A 20,436-nucleotide genomic window follows, 5' to 3' on the forward strand; every position below is an offset into this window, starting at 1 on the left:
CTGGAAACGCACCAATCAGCATTATGATGTTTTTGTACTAAAGCTTGATGGGGAAAAGATCACAACAGCAGCATAAGAATGTCACACTTGCAGCAATTTATTTGTGATATAATAATAGATAAAAGTCATATCACCAAAAAGTACCTTTGCCATTTCACCACAAAAATATTGACATTTATTTATTGTTAAATCATGCAGATGGTTACCTCATGATGACAGGGTGGCAACTTGCAAAATGTTCAATAAGAATGTAGATGATCAAAAGCGGTCATTGGATGTTTGCAAATATGCCACGTTTACGATTCTGCCACATCTTCATGATGATCCTCGTGAGGACAACAAAAAGGCGCCGTCATGGCGATGTTGAGCCCCAAAAATGAGGCGAGAAGTTTCTAAACGGCGTGCGGGTTAGAAGTAGCTCTGCAGCGGTTCTCCCAAGATGTCCTCCATCTCCTGGATGACCTTCTGAACCTGATGCTCCACCTCCTCACACTCGTCTGGAACACAACGGAACGAGTTTACACACACACACACACACACACACACACACACACACACACACACACACACACGCACACACACACACACACACACACACACACACACACACACACACACACACACACACACACACACACACACACACACACACACACACACACACACACACACACACACACACACACGCACGTCTGGCAAAAAAGTTGCAGCTCATTTAAAACACATTTCAGGATGGACAAGAGATGCACTATAAAGTGAAGGACACGTTTGTTTTTGCTTCTTTCTCACACGCGCAGCCTACTTGACAATTTGCATGTTAGTCTCTAACTGGTTTGGGCTTATTTATACTTTGTCATTCACTCCCAAAAACGCATTTTTTATGTTTTTTTTTTTTTTTTTTTTTAAATATGCAAGAGCATACAGAAGGCTTTGATACAGCTTCTGACATTAAGAGGTGGCTTAAAGCAATGGTAATTATTACAAAAACGGCCAGCGGGTGGCAGCAGAGTATAAGAGATCAGCCAGGGCCATGTTGCAAAAAGCTCTTTCTGACAGTGTTTTCAACAGGTTTGTGAATAATGATAAAACTTGCCTATATTGTAATGCTAATTGCTGCAAAAATGAAAACAGATAGAAATATACTTTCATACTAATATTCTAACCCTTTTTCCTGATGAAAGAAGAGACTCTAATCTTTCTTTTGGTAGATTTTCCATGTTTTTATAGCAATAGAACAATATTCTAATGGATTTTGAAGTGTTCGGTTTAGGTGAACGGTATGGGAATTCTTTTTTTTTTTTCTTTCTTTCTTTCTCACGCACGCACGCACAAACACACATACAAAAAAAAAAAAAAAAAAGGGAGAACAATGATGATGACATTTCAAATGATCAATACTGAGATCTCCCAAAAAAAAAAAAAAACACAATATTCTGTGGACCTTGCAAAAATCAGTCCAAATCCAGTCCAACAGACGGGAGCGAAGGGGTTGAATAAGTTAAATGCTTTTTGGCAATCTTGTGGTCTCGATATGCAATTACAAACACCCTCAAAAAACATTTGCAGATTGGAGCTTTTTTGCACATTTTAGATGCCATTTTGAGAAATACTGACCTTCCATGAGTTCAGCCAGGAAGGGTATGGCCTCCGGAAGCAGCATCATGTAGTTCTCCTTCAGTTTGGCCGCCAGCTCCATCAGCATCAGCAGCGAGGAGAAGCGCACCTGAGGGAAGAGGAGGAGGAGGAGGAACGTGCAGTCAACTTCCCGTTTAGAGCCTCCAAAAAAGGAGCGCGCTCGGAGCGGTCACCTTGGCGTCGGCGTGTCTGCTCTTCAGCAGGATGTTGTAGTTGAGAGTTTTCCACTGGGCGTCATCGGCCAGGGACACGGCAAACTGACCCACGCACGGGAGGAGATGTTTGGTCACCCTCCGCTGGTACTCCTCATCGCCACCAAGTCTGTTCTCCAGCTGACACGCACACACACAACAATAATAATAATAATAATAAAAAAGTCTGAATGATATAAATTAAGAAATTATGTTGAAATTTTGGAAAAGTAGAAAACTTTAGGGATCTATTTACTTGCTTAATTTTTAATTTAGCTCATCTGTATGGGCCTTGAAGAAAACAATATTGGTCTACCACTAATTGAATTATTTAGGGGAAAAAAGTAAAAATAATTGTACATATACATGAAAAAAATGTATTGCATTGGTTAATTATAAATAATAATTCTGATATATTTATAATCTCTATTGATATCTCCTTAAGCAAACACCTGATCGACGAGGGGCACGAGGAGGGCTTCGGCTCGCTCCTTGCTGAGGAAGCGCTGCGTGTCGTACAAGAAGGTTTTGTGCAGGCAGTCCAGCACGTAGCGGAGCAGCAGGTCGCTCTTCTCGGCACCGTGCGCCGAATCGAACAGCGGCTCATCTGAGCAACACAGACAAAGTCTGATGAGTTCAGCAGTTAGTGGAGGAAACATGCGGCATGAGGTGGCGCAAATCAAATAAATCAATAAAACATTTGTTGAAAGTTTTGGGGAACTGCAACATATTCTAATGACATTAACTCTTTGACTGCCAAAAACGTTAAATAACGTTTAGTAAAATCCTATGGAGGAGTGCCAAAGACGTTAAAAAACGTTTGTTTCAAAACAGAGGTGAAACCAACCATTTTCTATTGCTGATTACTGAAAAACGGAATAAGGTAGAAACAAACTTTTTTTTCTGATGAAAGATGAGAGTCCAATCTTTCATTAGGTAGTATGTGTGTTTCCATAGTCCAAACACATAATTTTCTGCGGACCTTGAAAGATCAGTCAAAAATGCTTAAATCGGCTGGCACCCACGGCATCCCTTTTCTGAAAACGTCTGGCAGTCAAAGAGTCAAATATGGCCTGTATCAAAAGGTTACAAGAATTGTTTTTATTTTATTTTTTTAATTGAAATAAAAAGTTACAAGAGTATTTGTAACTTTTTTGCATTTACATTATTTCCTATGGGAATTTTTTTTTCCGAAGGTTGAACAATTCGGACTTTGAACACTTCACAGGAGCGAAGTATGTTCAAACTCTGAGGTACCACTGTATTAAAAAAAAGTTACATTTTTGATACTTTTAAAGTTAAATGTTAATCATATTACACGAAATTAGCCATTCAGCCCGCTGAACCCGAGTGACGTGCGGCGCAGTATCTGCGTTAAAAATTTCAATATATAACTAATAAAAATAGAAGCAAGCGCCACCTGTCTTGGAGATGTTGGTCTGTTGAAGGAGGTCCGCGAAGGGCTTGACCAGGTTTCCTGCGAAGAGGACGAACAGACCTTTGAGGCGCTCGGCGATGCAGTCGGACAGACGGAAGAAGGTCAGCAGACGCTCCTTGCTGCCCGATTTACTCCAGTCGAACAGCTGCCATAAGAAATACAGCAACTCTTTACTTCACCTCGCCACAGTTGGGTAAAAAAAATTAAATAAAATCGAGTTGCTAAATAAATATGAGGGATGAGAGATTACTGGATTATAAATAAACAATTATTCAATTAAACCAATTTAAAACTGTGAGCTCCTTTTTAGATGAGGTAGCAAAAAGGTGCATGTAAAATACTGTAGTTTGTTTCAAGATTACGTCGTCATTGTTAAAAAAAAAAAAAAATTTATAATGCAATTAAAATAAACCATTAACATGATTTAATTAAAAATGCTAAATGCAAAAATGCTTACTTTACTAATAAATAGTATTTCAATATTTACAGTAAATTTAATTATCAATGAAATCAATTAATCTAAGCAAAAAAAGCAAATTAATACGTTTTAAGATACCAAGTATGAATGAAATGCTTGGTGGGTCTGTTGAAAGAACAGTACGGGTCACACGTGGCCCGTACTTTAGCCTCACTTGTACTAGATCAATCAACACAATAACAACAAGTCCAAGTTCTTAAAAGATCAAAAATATTAACACGCTGGCGTCACCTTGAAGAAGAGCGGCCGGAAGGTGACTTCAGACAGTTTCATCACCATGACCAGCAAACAGTCGATCACGCCGCCCTCGATCTGAGCCGCCCTCTCCAGGTCGGCCTGCACCGAGTAGAACGTCAGAAAGTCCCACAGAAAGACGGACGGACGAACGGACGAGATCGCCAAACACACCTGGCAGAATTGGGCTCTGAAGTCCAGGGCGGCCAGGAAGAAGCCGGTGAGCTCCGATTGGTGGAAGTTGAGCTGCTCTCGCTCCATGTGGCCTACGTGTTCCTTGAGGATGCTCATCAGCGCCCCCAGCTGGTCCTGAGGGGGAAGAACTCTGGTCAGAGACTGTTGGCACCTCCTCATTCATTTGCGTGTGTGTTTTCACGCACCTTCTTGTCTACCACCAAGATGCTGTAGCACTTGGTCAAGACGGGCAGGAGGACCCTGGGGGGCAGCTTGGTGGCCAGGGAGCTCCGGAGCGAGGCCAGACGCACAGACAGCTGATTGGTTGTGGACGAGGCAGACGACGGCGAACCCTCCAGTAGACGCGTCAGCCAACACACCTGGAATAAATTTATAAAGTTTCATGTAGGCTGTCAAATAAATCGTGGCATCCGAGGAACAGGACATCAGTTTGGAAATTAATACCGGGTGTCAGGATCGAGCCGAGTTCAATGCATCGGGTACTAGTGAGTACTGAAGACTAAATACTCATACTGATATCGCTAACAAAAAGTGTTTTTTTGTCTCAATAATGGCTTGGAAACCGATTTGACAAACCTGCAAGGTGATGTCCTGCAAGTAGGGGCTGATGAAGTGTGCCAGCGTCTCGGAGACGCGCTGCAGGGCGGTGACGGCACTCAGCAAATAAATCTCATTGCTCAGCAGATCCTTCCTGTCGGCGAGCACGTGCAGCACGGCTGGCATCAACCTGCAAGGAGGCCACAAGCACGGATGCCGGCGTAGCGTTTTGTTGCCACATTAACATCCCAACAACACTGGACGGGACTGGCTGCAGTCTGAGACTGCGTGCGTGCGTGCGGCGCAAACCTCGGCAGCTGCGGGATGGCGAGAGCTTTGAGGGCGCTGACCACCTCGGCGACGCACAGCAGAGCGCTGGCCATCACGTTCTTCTCTTCACTGGGCGACGTGGCGATCTCCACCCCGCGCAGCAGGACGGGCACGAAGGCCTCCCGGTGAGCAGAGCCGAAGAGGCGGCAGAGCAGCTTGAGGCTGTAGAGCGCCGTCTGCCGGTTGACGGCCTGTTCAGACGGCGCTGCCTCCGCCGCCTTCCCCTGCGGCACGCCCACGATGGCCAGGAGGTCCCCGATGAGCTCTAGCAGGACGCTGACCTGCGGTGGGGAGTAGTGTTCATTTTAGCCGCTATTTTTTTTTTAAATTTAGTCTCAGTTTCCATCACGCTTGTTAGCTTTTTTTAATCGAAGTTAGTCAACCTCAACCGTTTTTTAGTCGACTATTAATCCAGCATTTTTGTCTTTGTTTTAGACCAAGAAAACATCATTTGATTTATCGAGCTTAAATAAAAACTGTCAACATTTTAGTTTTAGTCAGGACAATCATTTTTTCCCTGTTTATATTTTTTTGTCAGCATGTTGCACTCGCTAGCTGCAGATTTGTAAGGGGGTGTGTCACATAAATGTCACAGTGACAGATTTGACAAAATCATTTTCGTCTCGTTTGTGTTCATGAACTAAAATGTTCATAGATCTTAGTGCAGTTTTTAAGTAAATTTTCGTCTTCATTGGTCTACAAAATGTACACTGATTTAGTCCCAGTTTATTATTGAGGGTTTTAGTCTCGTCTAATCGAGTTTTAGTCCAGTGAAAACGTGCGACGACAAAATTATTTTTGTTTAGTTTTCGTTGATGAAATTAACCCAAGTGGGGAGACATTTGGACATGGCACGTTGACTTATCGATTTATTTCGATTCTCTTTTTCTATGATACCTGTTGCTCTGCCCACTGCGTCTTGTGCTGCAGCTTGTTGTTGAGCAGCTCCATGGCTTTCCGCCTCACTGACGCCAGCTGGTTTCCCATCAGCCCCCTCATCACCATGATGAAAGTGTCCGTGGGCAACAGAGCGTTCAACTTGGGGAGGATGAAAGGGAACAAACGCGTTGCTTACCCAACCCGATACACGTGCACCAATTTACAAGCAAAAAGACAAAAGAGTTGAAAAACATTTCGTTTAACTCTTTGACTGCCGAAAACGTTAAATAACGTTTAGTAAAATCCTATGGAGGAGTGCCAAAGACGTTAAAAGACGTCTGTTTCAAAACAGAGGTGAAACTAACCATTTTCTATTGTGGATTACTGAAAAACGGAATAAGGTAGAAACAAACTTTTTTTTCTGATGAAAGATGAGAGTCCAATCTTTTTTTGGTAGTATGTGTGTTTCCATAGTCCAAACACATAATTTTCTATGGACCTTGAAAGATCAGTCAAAATGCTTAAAATCGGCTGGCACCCACGGCATCCCTTTTCTGAAAACGTCTGGCAGTCAAAGAGTTAAAAGGTTAAAATTTCACATTAAAGCATTCACCTTATCCAAAACGTCGTAGGATTTATTTAGAAGAACTCTCCAAAACTTGGCGATGGGCTTGTCGGTGTTCTCCTCCACACAGCGAGCGACACATTGAATGTAGCACAGGTTGTCCTCCAGCAGCCTGGACAAAAGGATCATTTTGGAGCAACCCACCGTTTTGAGATTTTCCTTTCAACAGGGATGTGATTTGACCAAAGTGAAATTATCTGAAAATTTAGCCGGGGGTCTGGGGGCCGCTGGCACCCAGCTAGGTCCAGGGCAGTGCCCTGGTGGGGGGACACGGGGGCAAAGCCCCGCGGAGCTCATGGGTTTTCCGTGTTTTTAAGTACTTTCAATGCACTCACATGACAAAGAAATAGACAAAACAACAGCATAAATTTTCAATGTATATTGAACTATCCCATATAAAATGGCAGTTTTAGTCAACTCAAAATCAGTGACATTCAAAAACATTGGACTGCCTTTGCTTTTAAAAACTATCACTGAGAATATCATCATATCTAACTAATGTGATTACTAAGTTAACACATAAATAATGTTGAAGAGTTCAAATTTCATGAACAAATAATTGTATCATGACCAAATGAAAAGTAACTCATATTAGAGCATACCACAAATGTCTTTGTTATAGCAGAAGATGTTATCTGTCGGAGTCATGTGCATACACAATGAACTACTATAAAAAAATAAAAATAAAAATAAAAATAAATCAGAATTTTTTTTTTTTTGGGGGGGGAGATAAAAAAAGCGGAATTCCGCGAATTAGCGGAAAAATCACATCCCTGTTTCAATTGATGTGAACCAAACTCACTGCTGCTGCAGCGCCTGGAGCGAGTGTGCGTGGACGCCATCAACCATGTCCTGAGTGTCCGCTACCTGGAACAAAAAAGACATTCAACAACAAAGCATGATGACCAAGCGCCAGCATGAACTTTCATAGAAATAATGCAAATAGACAAATTGTGAAAGGAGTGAGAATTGTGTGAAATGATGTGTTGTTGAGTCCTTTTCTTGATCCCACCCACCTTCCCGATGAAGCTGGCTGAGCCGAGCAGCTGAGCCATAAAGGAGACGGAGAGGAACTTGAAGTGTCTCAACTGCTTGCCACTGTGGGCCTCCACGCTGAAGATCAGCTCCTCCACCTTCTCCTCTTCTTCCTCTTTCTTCTTCCTGGCTCCTCGTCGGCCGGCGGCGGCGGGCTTGGCTGCTGTATCTGCTGAAGCCGGAAAATTAGTTACACACGAGAAGAGCAGCAACAATGTGCCAGGGCGAAAATTTTGCATGAAAAAAAAAAAAAAATCTAACAGCACTTCAAATAAAAATGTCACAGAAATTTTATATAATGCAATTATGATGAGATCGGCTAAATTACGCGCAAATTTACTGAGTATGGAAATGTAACTAAAAAAAAACAACCTATAATGTTGTGTTATCAATGGCAATAACTCATTTGCTCCGCAAAACGTATAAAAACTTTTATTTTAAATATTGCCATGGTCCCCAAAACGTATTTATAGGTTTTGTTTTGTTTTTCAATGCAGCCTGAAGAGGAAGCTTGAAGCAATAGTAGTTATCACAAAAAACGGCCTGGCTGCCAGTGAATGAGTTAATAAATTGGACCTTCCACCACATGAATTATGAAACATTCTCATCAGTTACTCACCATCCTCTTTATCGTCAGGCAGCTTAATGAGGAAGTTCAGGATGTTGATGAGCGACGTGAGCTGCTCAGCCACCTCGAACTGGCAACACACAGAGATCCAGAAGTCCATGTCTCGCTCCAGAGTCGCTTCCTAAAGAAGCAACGGCACCAGAACGTCCTCATTACACATTGTTTCACAAGGCAAGACTGAACAAAACCTCACTAGACAGAAAAAAAAAATAAAAAATCCTTGCCTTCTCGCTTTCTGAGCTGGACGCTTGCATGGTGTGAACCTTGAACAGGAGGAGCATTAAGACCCAGAGGAAGCGGGCCGGGCCCAGCGTGTTGACCAGCTGAGTCAGGATGGGCAGCCGGCGGTGTTCCGGCACGTGGGGCAGCGCGTCGGCAAAGACGTGCACGATCCTCAGCACCACCGCGTCCACGCTGCCGTCCGACTGGCCGCTGGCCTGCAGGGGCCAACACAAGGAGACATTGTTTTGGAGTTTAGCATCATAGCCACGCAGTCATCGTTTCATTTTGCATTTGGATACGGTTGGGCAAACCCAATTACGATGAGCCCCACCTGGATCAGAGCCGGGATGACCATCTGCACCGTCTTGTCGATGACTCTGAAGCTGTAGGAGTCATCCAGACGCATGATGTTGGCCCCCATGAAAGTGAAGATGGGCATGATGTTGTGCAGAACTTTCTCCTGGAAGCCCAACAAAAAAATGTCATTGTGGGTCAATTTTGTTCAGATGTGAGAGACGGACGGTGCCAATCCAAAAAGTCCAAACTACTGACAGGGAAGATATTGGCGACGGCGCCCAGCAGCAGCAGAGCGTGATGGTGAGTCTGCGGCACGTCGGTCGCTCGGATGCACTGGACCACCAGCTCCACGCTGAACTTGTCTTCATCTAAGACATCTGGATGGACAAAAGGCGAAAAGAAGTTTTTCAAAATACGAGCCCGTGTTCGTGATGTTTCTTTGCCTTGCAAGCAAAATTTAGGAGGTCAACTCGCTTCACAATAAGCAGCAGTTTGGCAGAATGTAGGGAGGAAAAACAAAAAGTGTTTTCAAACTGTTTAACTCTTTGACTGCCAAAAACGTTAAATAACGTTTAGTAAAATCCTATGGAGGAGTGCCAAAGACGTTAAAAGACGTTTGTTTCAAAACAGAGGTGAAACTAACCATTTTCTATTGTTGATTACTGAAAAACGGAATAAGGTAGAAACAAACTTTTTTTTTCTGATGAAAGATGAGAGTCCAATCTTTCATTAGGTAGTATGTGTGTTTCCATAGTCCAAACACATAATTTTCTGTGGACCTTGAAAGATCAGTCAAAATGCTTAAATCGACTGGCACCCACGGCATCCCTTTTCTGAAAACATCTGGCAGTCAAAGAGTTAATTTCACTCCCAGTTAAAGTTGAGTGTCAAACTAAACCTAACATACACAACTGCCTTTGCCATCAGACCCACCTGGCCCAGTCGGTTGCCCGTCTGGCGCCACTTTGTTGCAGACATTGAGCAGGCAGCTGAGCAGAAGCTGCTTGGTGTACTCCATGTTGGAATGCTCCTGCACGGAAGCCGCCTCCAGGCTCCTGAGGGACAAACGGGATCAGGTAGCATCACCAGGGCACTTCCCGTTTGTGTCTTTCAACGTTACCTAGCCAGCAGCGAGAACAGAACCGGCACCAACATGTGGGCTCGCTTCAGCTTCTTTTTGTGCTGCAGTAGCTCCAGGATCAGAGTCGCTCTGTGCCAGGAAACAGCGCCCCCTTCTGGAGGTCCATCACTGCTCTCTTCAGGTTTCCTGAGGAGGGAATGACAGCGGTCGTTACCTCAGCCAAGGAGAATGTAGTGTTAACACTATTCAAATTGTTTCAGATGCCCTGGAAAACCTCCCCCAAATTTTTTTTTAATGTGTTTTCTAATCCGAAAAATAGCACTCCGTAATATTTTACTTCATAAAAACATATAGTAACAATTGAAAAGGATGTAAAGAATGAGGCAACTTATGAGTTATTATAGTTTTGCTAACCCATATATGGTGTTTCCCATTATGTGTTAGCATTAAGCCAGCGGATGTCATAGCAAAGTCGTGGTTATTTGGAATACACAAATTATTCTCTTTGCTTCATTTTTAATAGTTTAATAGTAAGTGGGAAAAAAAGCTTGACACTTCTTTTTGGACAAATTGTTCACCATTTGCAAAACTGTTGCTTGTTGTGAAGTGAATCGAGTCCCCTGCCACCAACAGCACTTCCACTTCCACTCGCATAAAAAAGACAAAGTGCACCTGAGCATCATTCTGCTCCTGCGGGTTTGCTGCACCGTAACGGCGACCTTGGCTTTTTCCGGTGGAGCTAGCTCGTTAGCCACCAACTGAGCGTCCACTGCAACCTAAAAGTACAAGGAGAAGAATAAAGGTGATCATCATGATTACTAGATTTGATTTGTAACTGCTTTGATGGAATTTCCCTCTTTTTAAAAACAGACATGCACAAGCTATGACTACTTAGCACGGTAACCTATGCATGAATGTTTTGTGCCAAGTGCAATTACTGGATTTGAGACTGACCGGCTTTACATTCGAAAGACAAAACGACAAGCACGCGCTCACCGCTTTAAAGACGCTGCCAACAGCGTCGGCAAGGACGGGACTCCCGCCGTCCACCAGCAGGTCGAACATGACCGCCAGCAGCTTCTGCTGGACTTCCTCATCTCCCAGGGCGGCAAAGAACGGCTTTGTGATCTGTGGGATGAGGACAGCAAGGTTTCTAACACTTCAACGATCCTTTCTAAGCCCGATCCATCCAATATTCAGGGATGTGATTTGACCAAAGTGAAATTATCTGAAAATTTAGCCGGGGGTCTGGGGGCCGCTGGCACCCAGCTAGGTCCAGGGCACTCACATGACAAAGAAATAGACAAAACAACAGCATCAATTTTCAATGTATATTGAACTATCCCATATAAAATGGCAGTTTTAGTCAACTCAAAATCAGTCACATTCAAAAACATTGGACTGCCTTTGCTTTTAAAAACTATCACTGAGAATATCATCATATCTAACTAATGTGATTACTAAGTTAACACATAAATAATGTTGAAGAGTTCAAATTTCATGAACAAATAATTGTATCATGACCAAATGAAAAGTAACTCATATTAGAGCATACCACAAATGTCTTTGTTATAGCAGAAGATGTTATCTGTCGGAGTCATGTGCATACACAATGAACTACTATAAAAAAAAATAATAATAAAAAAAAAAAAAATCTGATTTTTTTTTTGGGGGGAGATAAAAAAAAAAAAAGCGGAATTCCGCGAATTAGCGGAAAAATCACATCCCTGAATATTTACTGAAATGGCAAATAAAAAGCAGCTTGTCCCAGCTAGAGGCCGGGTACGCCCACAAATTTTATACCTCAGATGTGTGCTAGCATAGGCCACCATGCTGCCTAACCTGAACTATGTATTTAATTTTTCAAATCAGAGCTTTTCTGACCTGTTCCAAGGCGATGATCTGGCAGCTGGGGGTGCCCGACAGCGCCGTAGTGGAGGTCTTCATTGCTCTGACCAACAAGTCCAAGCAGTTGCGGTCGGCAGCCAGAAGAGGGGCCGCCGCCTCGTTGTACTTGCCCAGGACGAGCTGCAACAGCCGGGCCTCGTCTGGCAGCATGGCGGACCGGTCGGGGTCATTGTCGAGCAGCCGATCCAGCATGGGCAGCAGAGCCGACAGGACGGCCTGTGGCGAGCGCGCGAAACTGTGAGTGCCCCGTCCAGGCCAGGGTCTCTCAAAGGGTTGGTTGGAATCAGATGGTAGCTGCACTTACCTGCCCGTTGACGTGGCTCAGCGCCCTCAGCAGGCAAGCGGCGGTATAGGACGGGCAGCAAGGTGATTGGACGTTCAGCAAGAGCTGATTTATTGACGCCTGCAGCGGCGACTTCCTTTTAGCGGACTCACACACGTCGTGGAAACCGCCGAGAGCCTGCAGGTTGGCAGCCACGTTAAATGACAGAATTATTAACAATTCTAAATAGCAAATACATTTGGAAATGTCCATATTAAAGCTCACGATACAGTATAAAAACTCACGATATTTTGAATTTTATTCTAATTTGATTTATTTTTTATACAGCCTTGTTATGTGCACTTATTGGCTAAGCATCCCAAAATATCATGTCTATGCTGTGTTTGGCTGAAAACATGAAAAAAAAGTTTTTGGACGGAAATGTTAAAAATATTTGCTGGTATATCTGCTTTAGAGGAAGGGGGAGTGATAACCGCTGCAGTGGCCAAAACATTCTTAATTAAAATTAAACTGCACTGATAAACTAACCATCAGGAATACAACCTCGCCTTTTAACAGATGTGCTGCTTTTAATATTGTGACGACAATATTGCGGCAATTTTAATATTGCGGCATTGTGATATTGCTGTTATGGTTTTCATTACATCTCTAGTCCGCATACCAAGTGCAATATGGTGCTGCATGAAGAATGCGAGTTCCCCACCGTGCTTAAGTACGACGGGTCAGCAACAATTTCCTCCGAAGTATTCAGAAGCTTTGCTATGATTGGATGGAAGGGAGAGGCGTCGACGCTTGATAGGCTGTGCAAAGCGCTGATTGACGCCCTTCGGACCTCTCGGATGGGAGAGGTTAGACAACACAGCAAGGCTGGGACCACTAAAACACAAAAGAAAAAAAAAATTGTACAATGTCCACATCTTTTGACCTGACAATTATTTGAGTAGTATTCACTGTGTTCATTTATTTACCAGGCGAGTTGGCTCCAGCGAGCTCTGCCAGGACCGCGGCAGGCTGGGTGCTTAGCAAAGCGCCGCCCATGTAGAGTGCCTGAGTCTGCAGGATGACGCCAACCGGGACACCCAGCTGGTCCCCGTGGTTGCCGCTGTATCCCCACAGCATGCACAGGAACTTGAAGAGCATGGCCGCATCGCTCAGGTGAGCCTGCAGGGGGAGTCCAAGATTTGGCTTTATTTCACATTTCAAAAACGATAACGTGAAATGTCTCTACCAAAAAGCAGAGCCAACTAACGTCCCACACAAGCACGTCTACCATGGCTAAAAAAAGAAAAAAAAAGACAATTTCACTCATTTGCTGGCGCGCACATCACTCACCATGTCAGGCCTCGCCTTCTAATTCCACACACCTTCACAGATTTAATAGTGCAGAACTAAAAAAACTAAACAAAAACAACCTACACCTTACATGTTTATTTCACAATGTTATTATTGTTTAATAATACAAAAATTTGTATCCAATTACTCGATTAATCAATCAGCACAATAAAAATATTGGATAGGTGCTAGCCCTAGTTTTTGTTTCAGTATCTTTGTGTGGCCGACAAAATGGTTGTTTAAAGGGCTTGATGAAATAAATTGTGAGAAATCAAACCTTGACAAGGAGCTTCATGAGCTCTCGAAAACTGCCGGCCGCCGGCCCCTCACCGGCACCGCTGATGACGACGGCATAGAGGCGGGTGACGAGCCCCAGGTAGCAGCAGGTGTTGGTGTCCAGCTTCTCCGGGTTCCACCACACAGCGGCTGGCAAAGACAAAGGGCACTCGAGCAGGTCAGGATGCAGTCGCGGGAAAAACGAAATGTCAATGAAAGCTTTCATCACCTTTGAAAGCGTTGTCGCGACACCTGAGAGAAGCGACGAAGTCTCGGAGGAGCCAAATCATCACCTGGCCGTACTCTCGCTCGTGCCGCCTGCTAGGTTGCCGCTCGCACTTGCTCAGGTACGAGGAGAGCGCCTCACTGAAAGATGCAGGGGCTACAGAAGGCGAGACTTCCTGTAAGAACCAGAGAGAACCTCACACACTGTAGCTGCAAGACATTCAATCCATTTAGGCGTGATTGGACCAAGGCTGACCTGGACGTCATCGACCTTGATGACTTCAAGCAGCGGAGCCTCCAGAACGGCGAAAATCCGCTGGGCAGTGAGCAGGTGCTCGGTTTCGCCGAGTTGCTCCAAGCCCAACAGAAGGGTCTGGATGGTCAGCATGTAGAACGTGGAACCTCTGACACCACAGCCACGCTGCTGCTCCCCCAACAAACCAAACTTCTCGAGCTGACGAACGAAGCAGGAAGAAAGTCAGTCTTGCGATTATAAGTTAGCGACCGGTTTGGCCCGTAACAAGTAAAAAAAAACAAAAAAAAAAATTCTTTTTTTTTTAAAGGGCAAAAATGTGGATCATTGTTTCCCAAAGTAAAAACAGATATTTGCTCATGTTTTATTTGGACAAAGCACAAAATATCAGAGCGCAAAAGTTAGAGAACCTTTATTGTGGAGAGGCTGAAATGCCCAAAATTTGGCTCAAAAGATTCATCGTGTCAAAATAGTTGTCAATTAATTTGATGGTCAAATAGTTAACTCTTTGACTGCCAGACGTTTTCAGAAAAGGAATGCCGTGGGTGCCAGCCGATTTTAAGCATTTTGACTGATCTTTCAAGGTCCACAGAAAATTATGTGTTTGGACTATGGAAACACACATACTACCAAATGAAAGATTGGACTCTCATCTTTCATCAGAAAAAAAAGTTTGTTTCTACCTTATTCCGTTTTTCAGTAATCAACAATAGAAAATGGTTAGTTTCACCTCTGTTTTGACGTCTTTTAACGTCTTTGGCACTCCCCCATAGGATTTTACTAAACGTTATTTAACGTTTTTGGCAGTCAAAGAGTTAATCAATAGATTTTGACACCTCATGAAGAAACGTGAACAACTTACAGCATTACGTTTGCCCAAGTGCTCCATGTTGGCCAGGTTCTTCTCCAGCGTGGAGACCAGACGCTGGTTGGCCAAACCGACCTCGATAGCATTCGAGCTCTGCTTCATCACTTCGTCCAGTTCTGTGTGGACAGAAGAAACACTTTTAGGCTCAGAGTGCGGCTCAGGACAAACTTTGGAGGTTCGAGTTGCTACCTGCCGCCCAAGTCATGGTGAGCGGATGCCCGGCGAGGACGGCGCAGCGGCCCACGCAGCGCGCGAGGCGGATCTGGGCGGAGTCTGGATGAGTGGAGGTGATCACCAGGAAGGGCAGCAGCCCCCAGCTGATCTTCTCCAGCTGCTTGGCGTTCCCTTTTCCCAGACGGGAATCATTCAGTAAACGCACGGTTTCTGTTAAAACTGGCAGCCTGATGGAAATGAAAAAAAAACAACAACAATAATCGCTACGGATACAGAGCAAGAAGTTGTTGGGTTTGTGTTATTTTTACACAGAAATCAAAGTTGGAGAAAGTTCTGACCAGCTATCGGCCTTGGGTTGATCGATTCTTTGCAGCAGACACAGCAAATTGGACACAATGTCCTCGGCATCCAAAACGTCAAACAGCATCTGGAAAACAACAACACAATTTTTTACACATTATTATTTAATTCCCTCACACAATGAAACGTAATTGACAAAAATCCTTTGATAATTGATTTATCAGGCCTAGCTTCTTCCTCTTCTTCTATGACGGGATGTCAAACTGCCAGGCAGCACAACAAAAAAACATTTGATTGATCACCAGAGTGAAAATGCTCCTCTGGTCATGGTGGAAAAAAACAAACAAGCCCATGAAGCCTTCAATAGACACATTTTAAAGACATTAAAAGACAATTCTTCGGAGTAAAAAAAAAAAAATCTAATTAATTAAAGATGGGACCAGCTCAGTAAAGAGTCAATTAATTACAGTCCTTCAATGACAGAACATACAGCATAATGGTGCGCTGTATTTAAGTAACAAAAAAAAAAAGTTTTTTCTTGAGTTTCTATGCCAGTTTGTCAAATGATTGGTTATTGTTTTATGTTGGTAATGAAACTATCTGAAATCTCATCCACCTCCAAGGTCTGAAGAGCCGCACTGACGACCTCCAGCACGTCATCCTTCAAGCGCTCCATGATGGCATCTTTCAGGAAGTCCTGGTCCAAACTCTGAAGCTGCGGCAAGGAAACAAAAGTCAAAACGAAGCCAGGCAACGGGCAGAGCATGTCAAGAACCTGCGAGGTCTCCAGACGCACCTGTCCCGATGCCACGAGGCCCCTCAGGTGCTCCAGAGCCGAGACGCGTAGCGACGGCTGCGGGTGCTTCAGGCTGAGCAGCAGCGACGTGTCCGAGTCGCCCACAATCTGATCCCGACAACATCAAGACCACATTTTAGTCAACACTTTTCATTTAGTCGCCACTTTAGTCATCGCACCTGGAATTTCCCACTGCTCATGGACAGAGAGAGGAACTGGTGGAAGAGGCGTTTCTGCTCCGAGTTGTTGACGTCGGTCACGTGACCTGACAGGACGCCGTCCAGCGCCCCGAAGTATCTGAGGCGGACCAAAAGCAAACTTAAGTCTTCCGTTTTTGGGTTTATCCCATATCTACATCCAGCCAACCACTCTCATCTATTTTTGTCCCAGATTATCTACCTTTGGGGGGTTTGTTCAAAAACATGCGTGAATTGAGTATTCATTTCCCAAAATTGATGCACGCTCATTGGAAGCATTTCATATGTTGTGTCAAAGGGCTTCAATGGCCAGCAAAGCGTATTTCACAATGCAAACTTTTATTAACAGCTCAAGGCAATAACCCTCCTCGTCTGCTCGGAAACACTCATTGGCGTTACACATCCTGTCAAAAGTCAAACTTTCAAAATAAAAGTACACAAAATAAGGCAGTTCTCACCTCACTGGCTAATGTTTACCGTTGCGCAATCAAATTGCGTGCGAATGCTAAATAAGCCACCACAGGGCCAAACAAAGTGTGCTGAAACTGTACGGCGTGCTTTCATTTTAAAGGTCCGATTTGAGCCCGGATGCGACGTCGACATTGCAACAACTTGCCCGGGTGTTGCTGAGCAGACCAGGAGGCTCGTTATTGCGAGGAAAAAACACACAATTGAATTGAAGAGAAAACTCCCTTCTCTCCTGTCTCCCAAAAGCCATCAAGAGTCTTCAGTGCAGGCAAAAGTGATGTTAAACGTTCATTTAGCCCCTTGATTCATTATTTATTTTTGCACCGCTATCTGTACATAAAACTAGAGATATTCTCAACGAAATGTATTTTTTGTTCATATGTTTGGGTGTCACCGAAAAGGACACTTTCGAGTCCTCTATTAACCTAAAAGGCGTGTTTTGGGGATGCGGATGGAATCCAAAGTAGCAAATAGAAATAAATGTGACGTCACTGGACGTGCCGGGCAGTTGAACTCACTTGGACTCAAACAGTCGCACCAGCGGCTGCAGACGCTGGTTGAGGGTGTGGATATTGTCCTCGGTGAGCTCCGTCTGACTCAGGTAATCGTCTAGCAGCAAACTGCAGCAGCAAACAGATACAGCCATCGTTGGATTGTATGTAGGGTTGATCTTGTACACATTTTTCATTTCTGGCAGGCCACCCTCAGAACAAAAAACATACTTTGTGCCCCTGTCAGTTAAGGGTCAAAAGATGTTTACCGAGCCATGTGTTCATCCAGGCTTTTGGTCAGGGGGACAGAATGCAGGAGCGACTCCAGCACATGCATGTCCTCTATCAAAAACACAAAAAGACAGCTGGAATGTTGAAACTGGTAAAGTTTTATGTTGTGTGTTTTTTCTTTTTTCTTGGGTTCGGTTCTCACCCGAGCTGCCAAAGATGGCGTGGACCAGGTGAGGCAGCAGGTAGCGCAGCAGAGGGCTCACGTCGTGGGCGGCGGCCATGAGCTGAAGCGTGGATGCCAGCGCAGGCATGGAACACGCGTGGCTGCAGAATCTGAACAGGAGTTTACACATCAATTACGCTTTGAACGGGGATGGTTGGGGAGCGTCCGATTGTGAGCCACAGTGAATTTTAAGCTCGGAAACAACTTGACTGATGCAAAAACTGCCAGTAGATGGCGGCAAGACACCGTTTTAGATTTGAGATCTGCTCAGTTTGGGGGTGCACGTGAGGACTAACAATTCTCTTCAAAGAAGCTACGGATGTGGAATATCTTGAGTTTAAATCTGTTAGGTCAGGGGTCCCTAGTCCTACCTGGAGCCGGCCGCGCCTTCCTTCTGGCTCTGCAGAAGCACGATGAGGCAGCCCAGCCCCTCTTTGGCCAACACGGGCTCGTTGAGCACAGACTTGCTGACACGCAGCGCCAGCGTGCTGACCAGGCTCGCCTCCATCACCACCTTTACCGCCATCTGGCACACGATCATGTAAGTGGCTGCTTTGTAGTCAGCCACTTCTGACTTCAGACCCTGAAAGACAGGACAAAATAAGATGTTAATGCTCACTTTTCGGAGGTGGTAACATCTTTATGGTGGCATTCAATTCATTTCAATCTATGGTAGGCTGCATTTGACCACGTTGACTGTGTGAGTTGTGACCCCTTTGAAAAGTTAAGTTTGTCTTCAGATTTTTTTTTTTTAAAATTTAAAGTATTTTCTCGTCAAAACACATACTTTTTTTTTTTTTAAACCTTAATACACATGACAAAAGCAATTGATGTTAATCAATCTGTACCTTCTGCACGTATGGCAGCAGTTTGGAAATGATGGTGTCTGACACTTTGTCAACAGCGTCCAGTGCAGACACAATGGTGGAGGCGTAGAAAGAGAAGACGACTCGGAGCTGGGAGAAACTTTGGGTATGCCCGGAAAAAGCCTTAAAGAAATCAACACAATAAAATTTACTGTTATTTATGTGCCTGAAAATGATACCAACTTTCCATTAAAAATATCCCTTCATTCTCATTGACATTTTTTTAATTTCCCCCCAAATTTCCATCTTAACCCATGCAAATGTACTGGTTAATATTCCATCTGTGTCTACCTGAATGGATGTTGTGACAATGTTGCAGATGAAGTCCATGAAGCTCAGGTCAGAGTAGCAGTGGTTGACTAGAGTCCCTTTGGCCAGCGGCACGCCTGGTTTCTGAACAACCAAACACGGACAAAGTCAACATTTATCAACCTGCCAACAAAAAAACGTAAACTGTCCTTCAACAGGACATCATGTCTGACCTGCAGGGCCTGCAGCCAATTCCAGCGGTGTGTGGCATCCTTGATCTTGAGGAGCTGCACTACTCGGACAAACGTGTTGGTGTGGTGATAAGGCAGCGCGCAAGCCAGCAGGTTTTCAACGTTGTACAGATGAATGTGGAAGCTGCTCACAAACAAGAAGGAACCTGACAAATCTGCTACGGCGCAATATCATAAAAAATTTTTTTTTGCGCCCATCAAAATTTATGGAAATTACAAGGGCCCAATCCAAATTTGGCAAATTGTGTTAAAGCAATGGCGTACCGATGCACCAGCCACTCGATACACTTGTGCGCCGGCTTGAGGAGGAAGTACGGGGAGACGCGGGTGAGGAACAGAGAGATGTCGGCGTCCAGCTTCTTGTTGACATCTTTGGACTGGACGCTGCGCTCCAGCGTGAGCGATACCCGGCTGAAGAGAGAGTCCTGGAACTCGTGGAAGGCCGGTTCGATTCCCAGCAGCTCCTCCAGGCCCGTGCAGCCTGCAGAGAAGCAACATTTGAAAGGTTACAAAGGATGACAATGGATAGCGAAACGAAGGTGGTGGAGGAAAGAGACTTACCGAGAGCATAGAAGGTGCTTCTATCGAGGGTAGCCGCCTCTTTGGGGTCAAAGAGAAGCGAAGCAACCTCTTTGCGTGAAAGTAAATTGGGGTCATTCTGAGGAAGCGCCAGCCGCTTCAGCTGGTAGGCTAGTGACGTCATGGTGGGTTCTAAACCTGAAATTTCAGTAGAATTACCCCACCAATCAATGGAAGATGAGAGGGTGCGATGTTACACATGTTTTAGGTCATGGATAAAAACAAACACAATTAGCACTAATCACCGACAAAACGTCTTCACAATATCTGCATAAGAAAAGAGATTCCAAAGATGTTATTCTCCTTGTTATTCTATGAGAATGCCCAAACAGAAACGTAAATCAGCAAATGGATGAATAGGGGCGAAATGTAGCGTTGTAAGATTCGTAGCAAGAAAAACATTTCGAAGTTTGTCGTGACGAAACTTCATGGCACCAAAACTGCCACAATCATAGTTTCAGTTGTAACAGCGTTTTAAAATATCCGCACTTGATTTGCTGTCGTATAAAAAAAAATTATGAGCAAACCTTTTTTTCTCGTTTTCCTCTTAACACACGTGCGGCAGCTGAAAAATGTTATGACCTCGTGCCGGATGGTTTCACTTCCGGTTTACTTTCGGGTAAGTACAGATGGTTCACATCGCTCATATCCGCCTTCGTCT

At 44.3% G+C, this 20,436-nt stretch overlaps 1 protein-coding gene across 2 annotated transcripts; it reads right to left on the reverse strand.

The window, feature by feature from the left end:
• Positions 1 to 83: 83 nt before the first annotated feature.
• Positions 84 to 20,433, reverse strand: heatr1 (HEAT repeat containing 1). Of its 2 annotated transcripts, none has more exons than XM_077550162.1 (45): positions 20,303 to 20,433; positions 19,758 to 19,913; positions 19,461 to 19,677; positions 19,179 to 19,320; positions 18,988 to 19,089; positions 18,679 to 18,819; positions 18,202 to 18,413; positions 17,810 to 17,940; positions 17,646 to 17,718; positions 17,404 to 17,505; positions 16,400 to 16,517; positions 16,221 to 16,328; positions 16,041 to 16,139; positions 15,463 to 15,551; positions 15,140 to 15,351; positions 14,945 to 15,066; positions 14,086 to 14,283; positions 13,834 to 14,005; positions 13,606 to 13,754; positions 12,965 to 13,157; positions 12,700 to 12,872; positions 12,018 to 12,173; positions 11,690 to 11,929; positions 10,802 to 10,933; positions 10,478 to 10,581; positions 9,845 to 9,991; positions 9,658 to 9,779; positions 8,980 to 9,101; positions 8,759 to 8,887; positions 8,430 to 8,642; positions 8,197 to 8,326; positions 7,559 to 7,746; positions 7,345 to 7,409; positions 6,531 to 6,654; positions 5,936 to 6,076; positions 5,018 to 5,319; positions 4,748 to 4,898; positions 4,357 to 4,530; positions 4,151 to 4,285; positions 3,974 to 4,078; positions 3,247 to 3,409; positions 2,279 to 2,433; positions 1,809 to 1,967; positions 1,615 to 1,723; positions 84 to 497 (listed from the first exon to the last, which is right to left on the reverse strand). In XM_077550162.1, the coding sequence occupies exons 2-45, from the start codon at positions 19,897 to 19,899 to the stop codon at positions 409 to 411; spliced, it is 6,450 nt and encodes a 2,149-aa protein (XP_077406288.1). In that variant the 5' UTR covers positions 19,900 to 19,913; positions 20,303 to 20,433; the 3' UTR covers positions 84 to 408. The 2 variants fall into 2 exon arrangements, with proteins under 2 accessions (XP_077406288.1, XP_077406287.1); XM_077550161.1 differs by having other exon boundaries at positions 7,559 to 7,749.
• Positions 20,434 to 20,436: the final 3 nt, after the last annotated feature.

This window comes from Vanacampus margaritifer, chromosome 18 (genome assembly GCF_051991255.1).
Source record: "Vanacampus margaritifer isolate UIUO_Vmar chromosome 18, RoL_Vmar_1.0, whole genome shotgun sequence".
Lineage (NCBI taxonomy): Eukaryota > Metazoa > Chordata > Actinopteri > Syngnathiformes > Syngnathidae > Vanacampus > Vanacampus margaritifer.

Coding starts and splice junctions, on each gene's coding strand:
- heatr1 (XM_077550161.1), bottom strand. CDS start 19,899: ATGACGTCACTAGCCTACCAGCTGAAGCGGCTGGCGCTTCCTCAGAAT. Junction 6,655..7,344: donor CTCCAGGCGCTGCAGCAGCA/GTGAGTTTGGTT, acceptor CCTTTTGTCCAG/GCTGCTGGAGGACAACCTGT. Junction 4,286..4,356: donor TCTTGGTGGTAGACAAGAAG/GTGCGTGAAAAC, acceptor CTTCCCCCTCAG/GACCAGCTGGGGGCGCTGAT.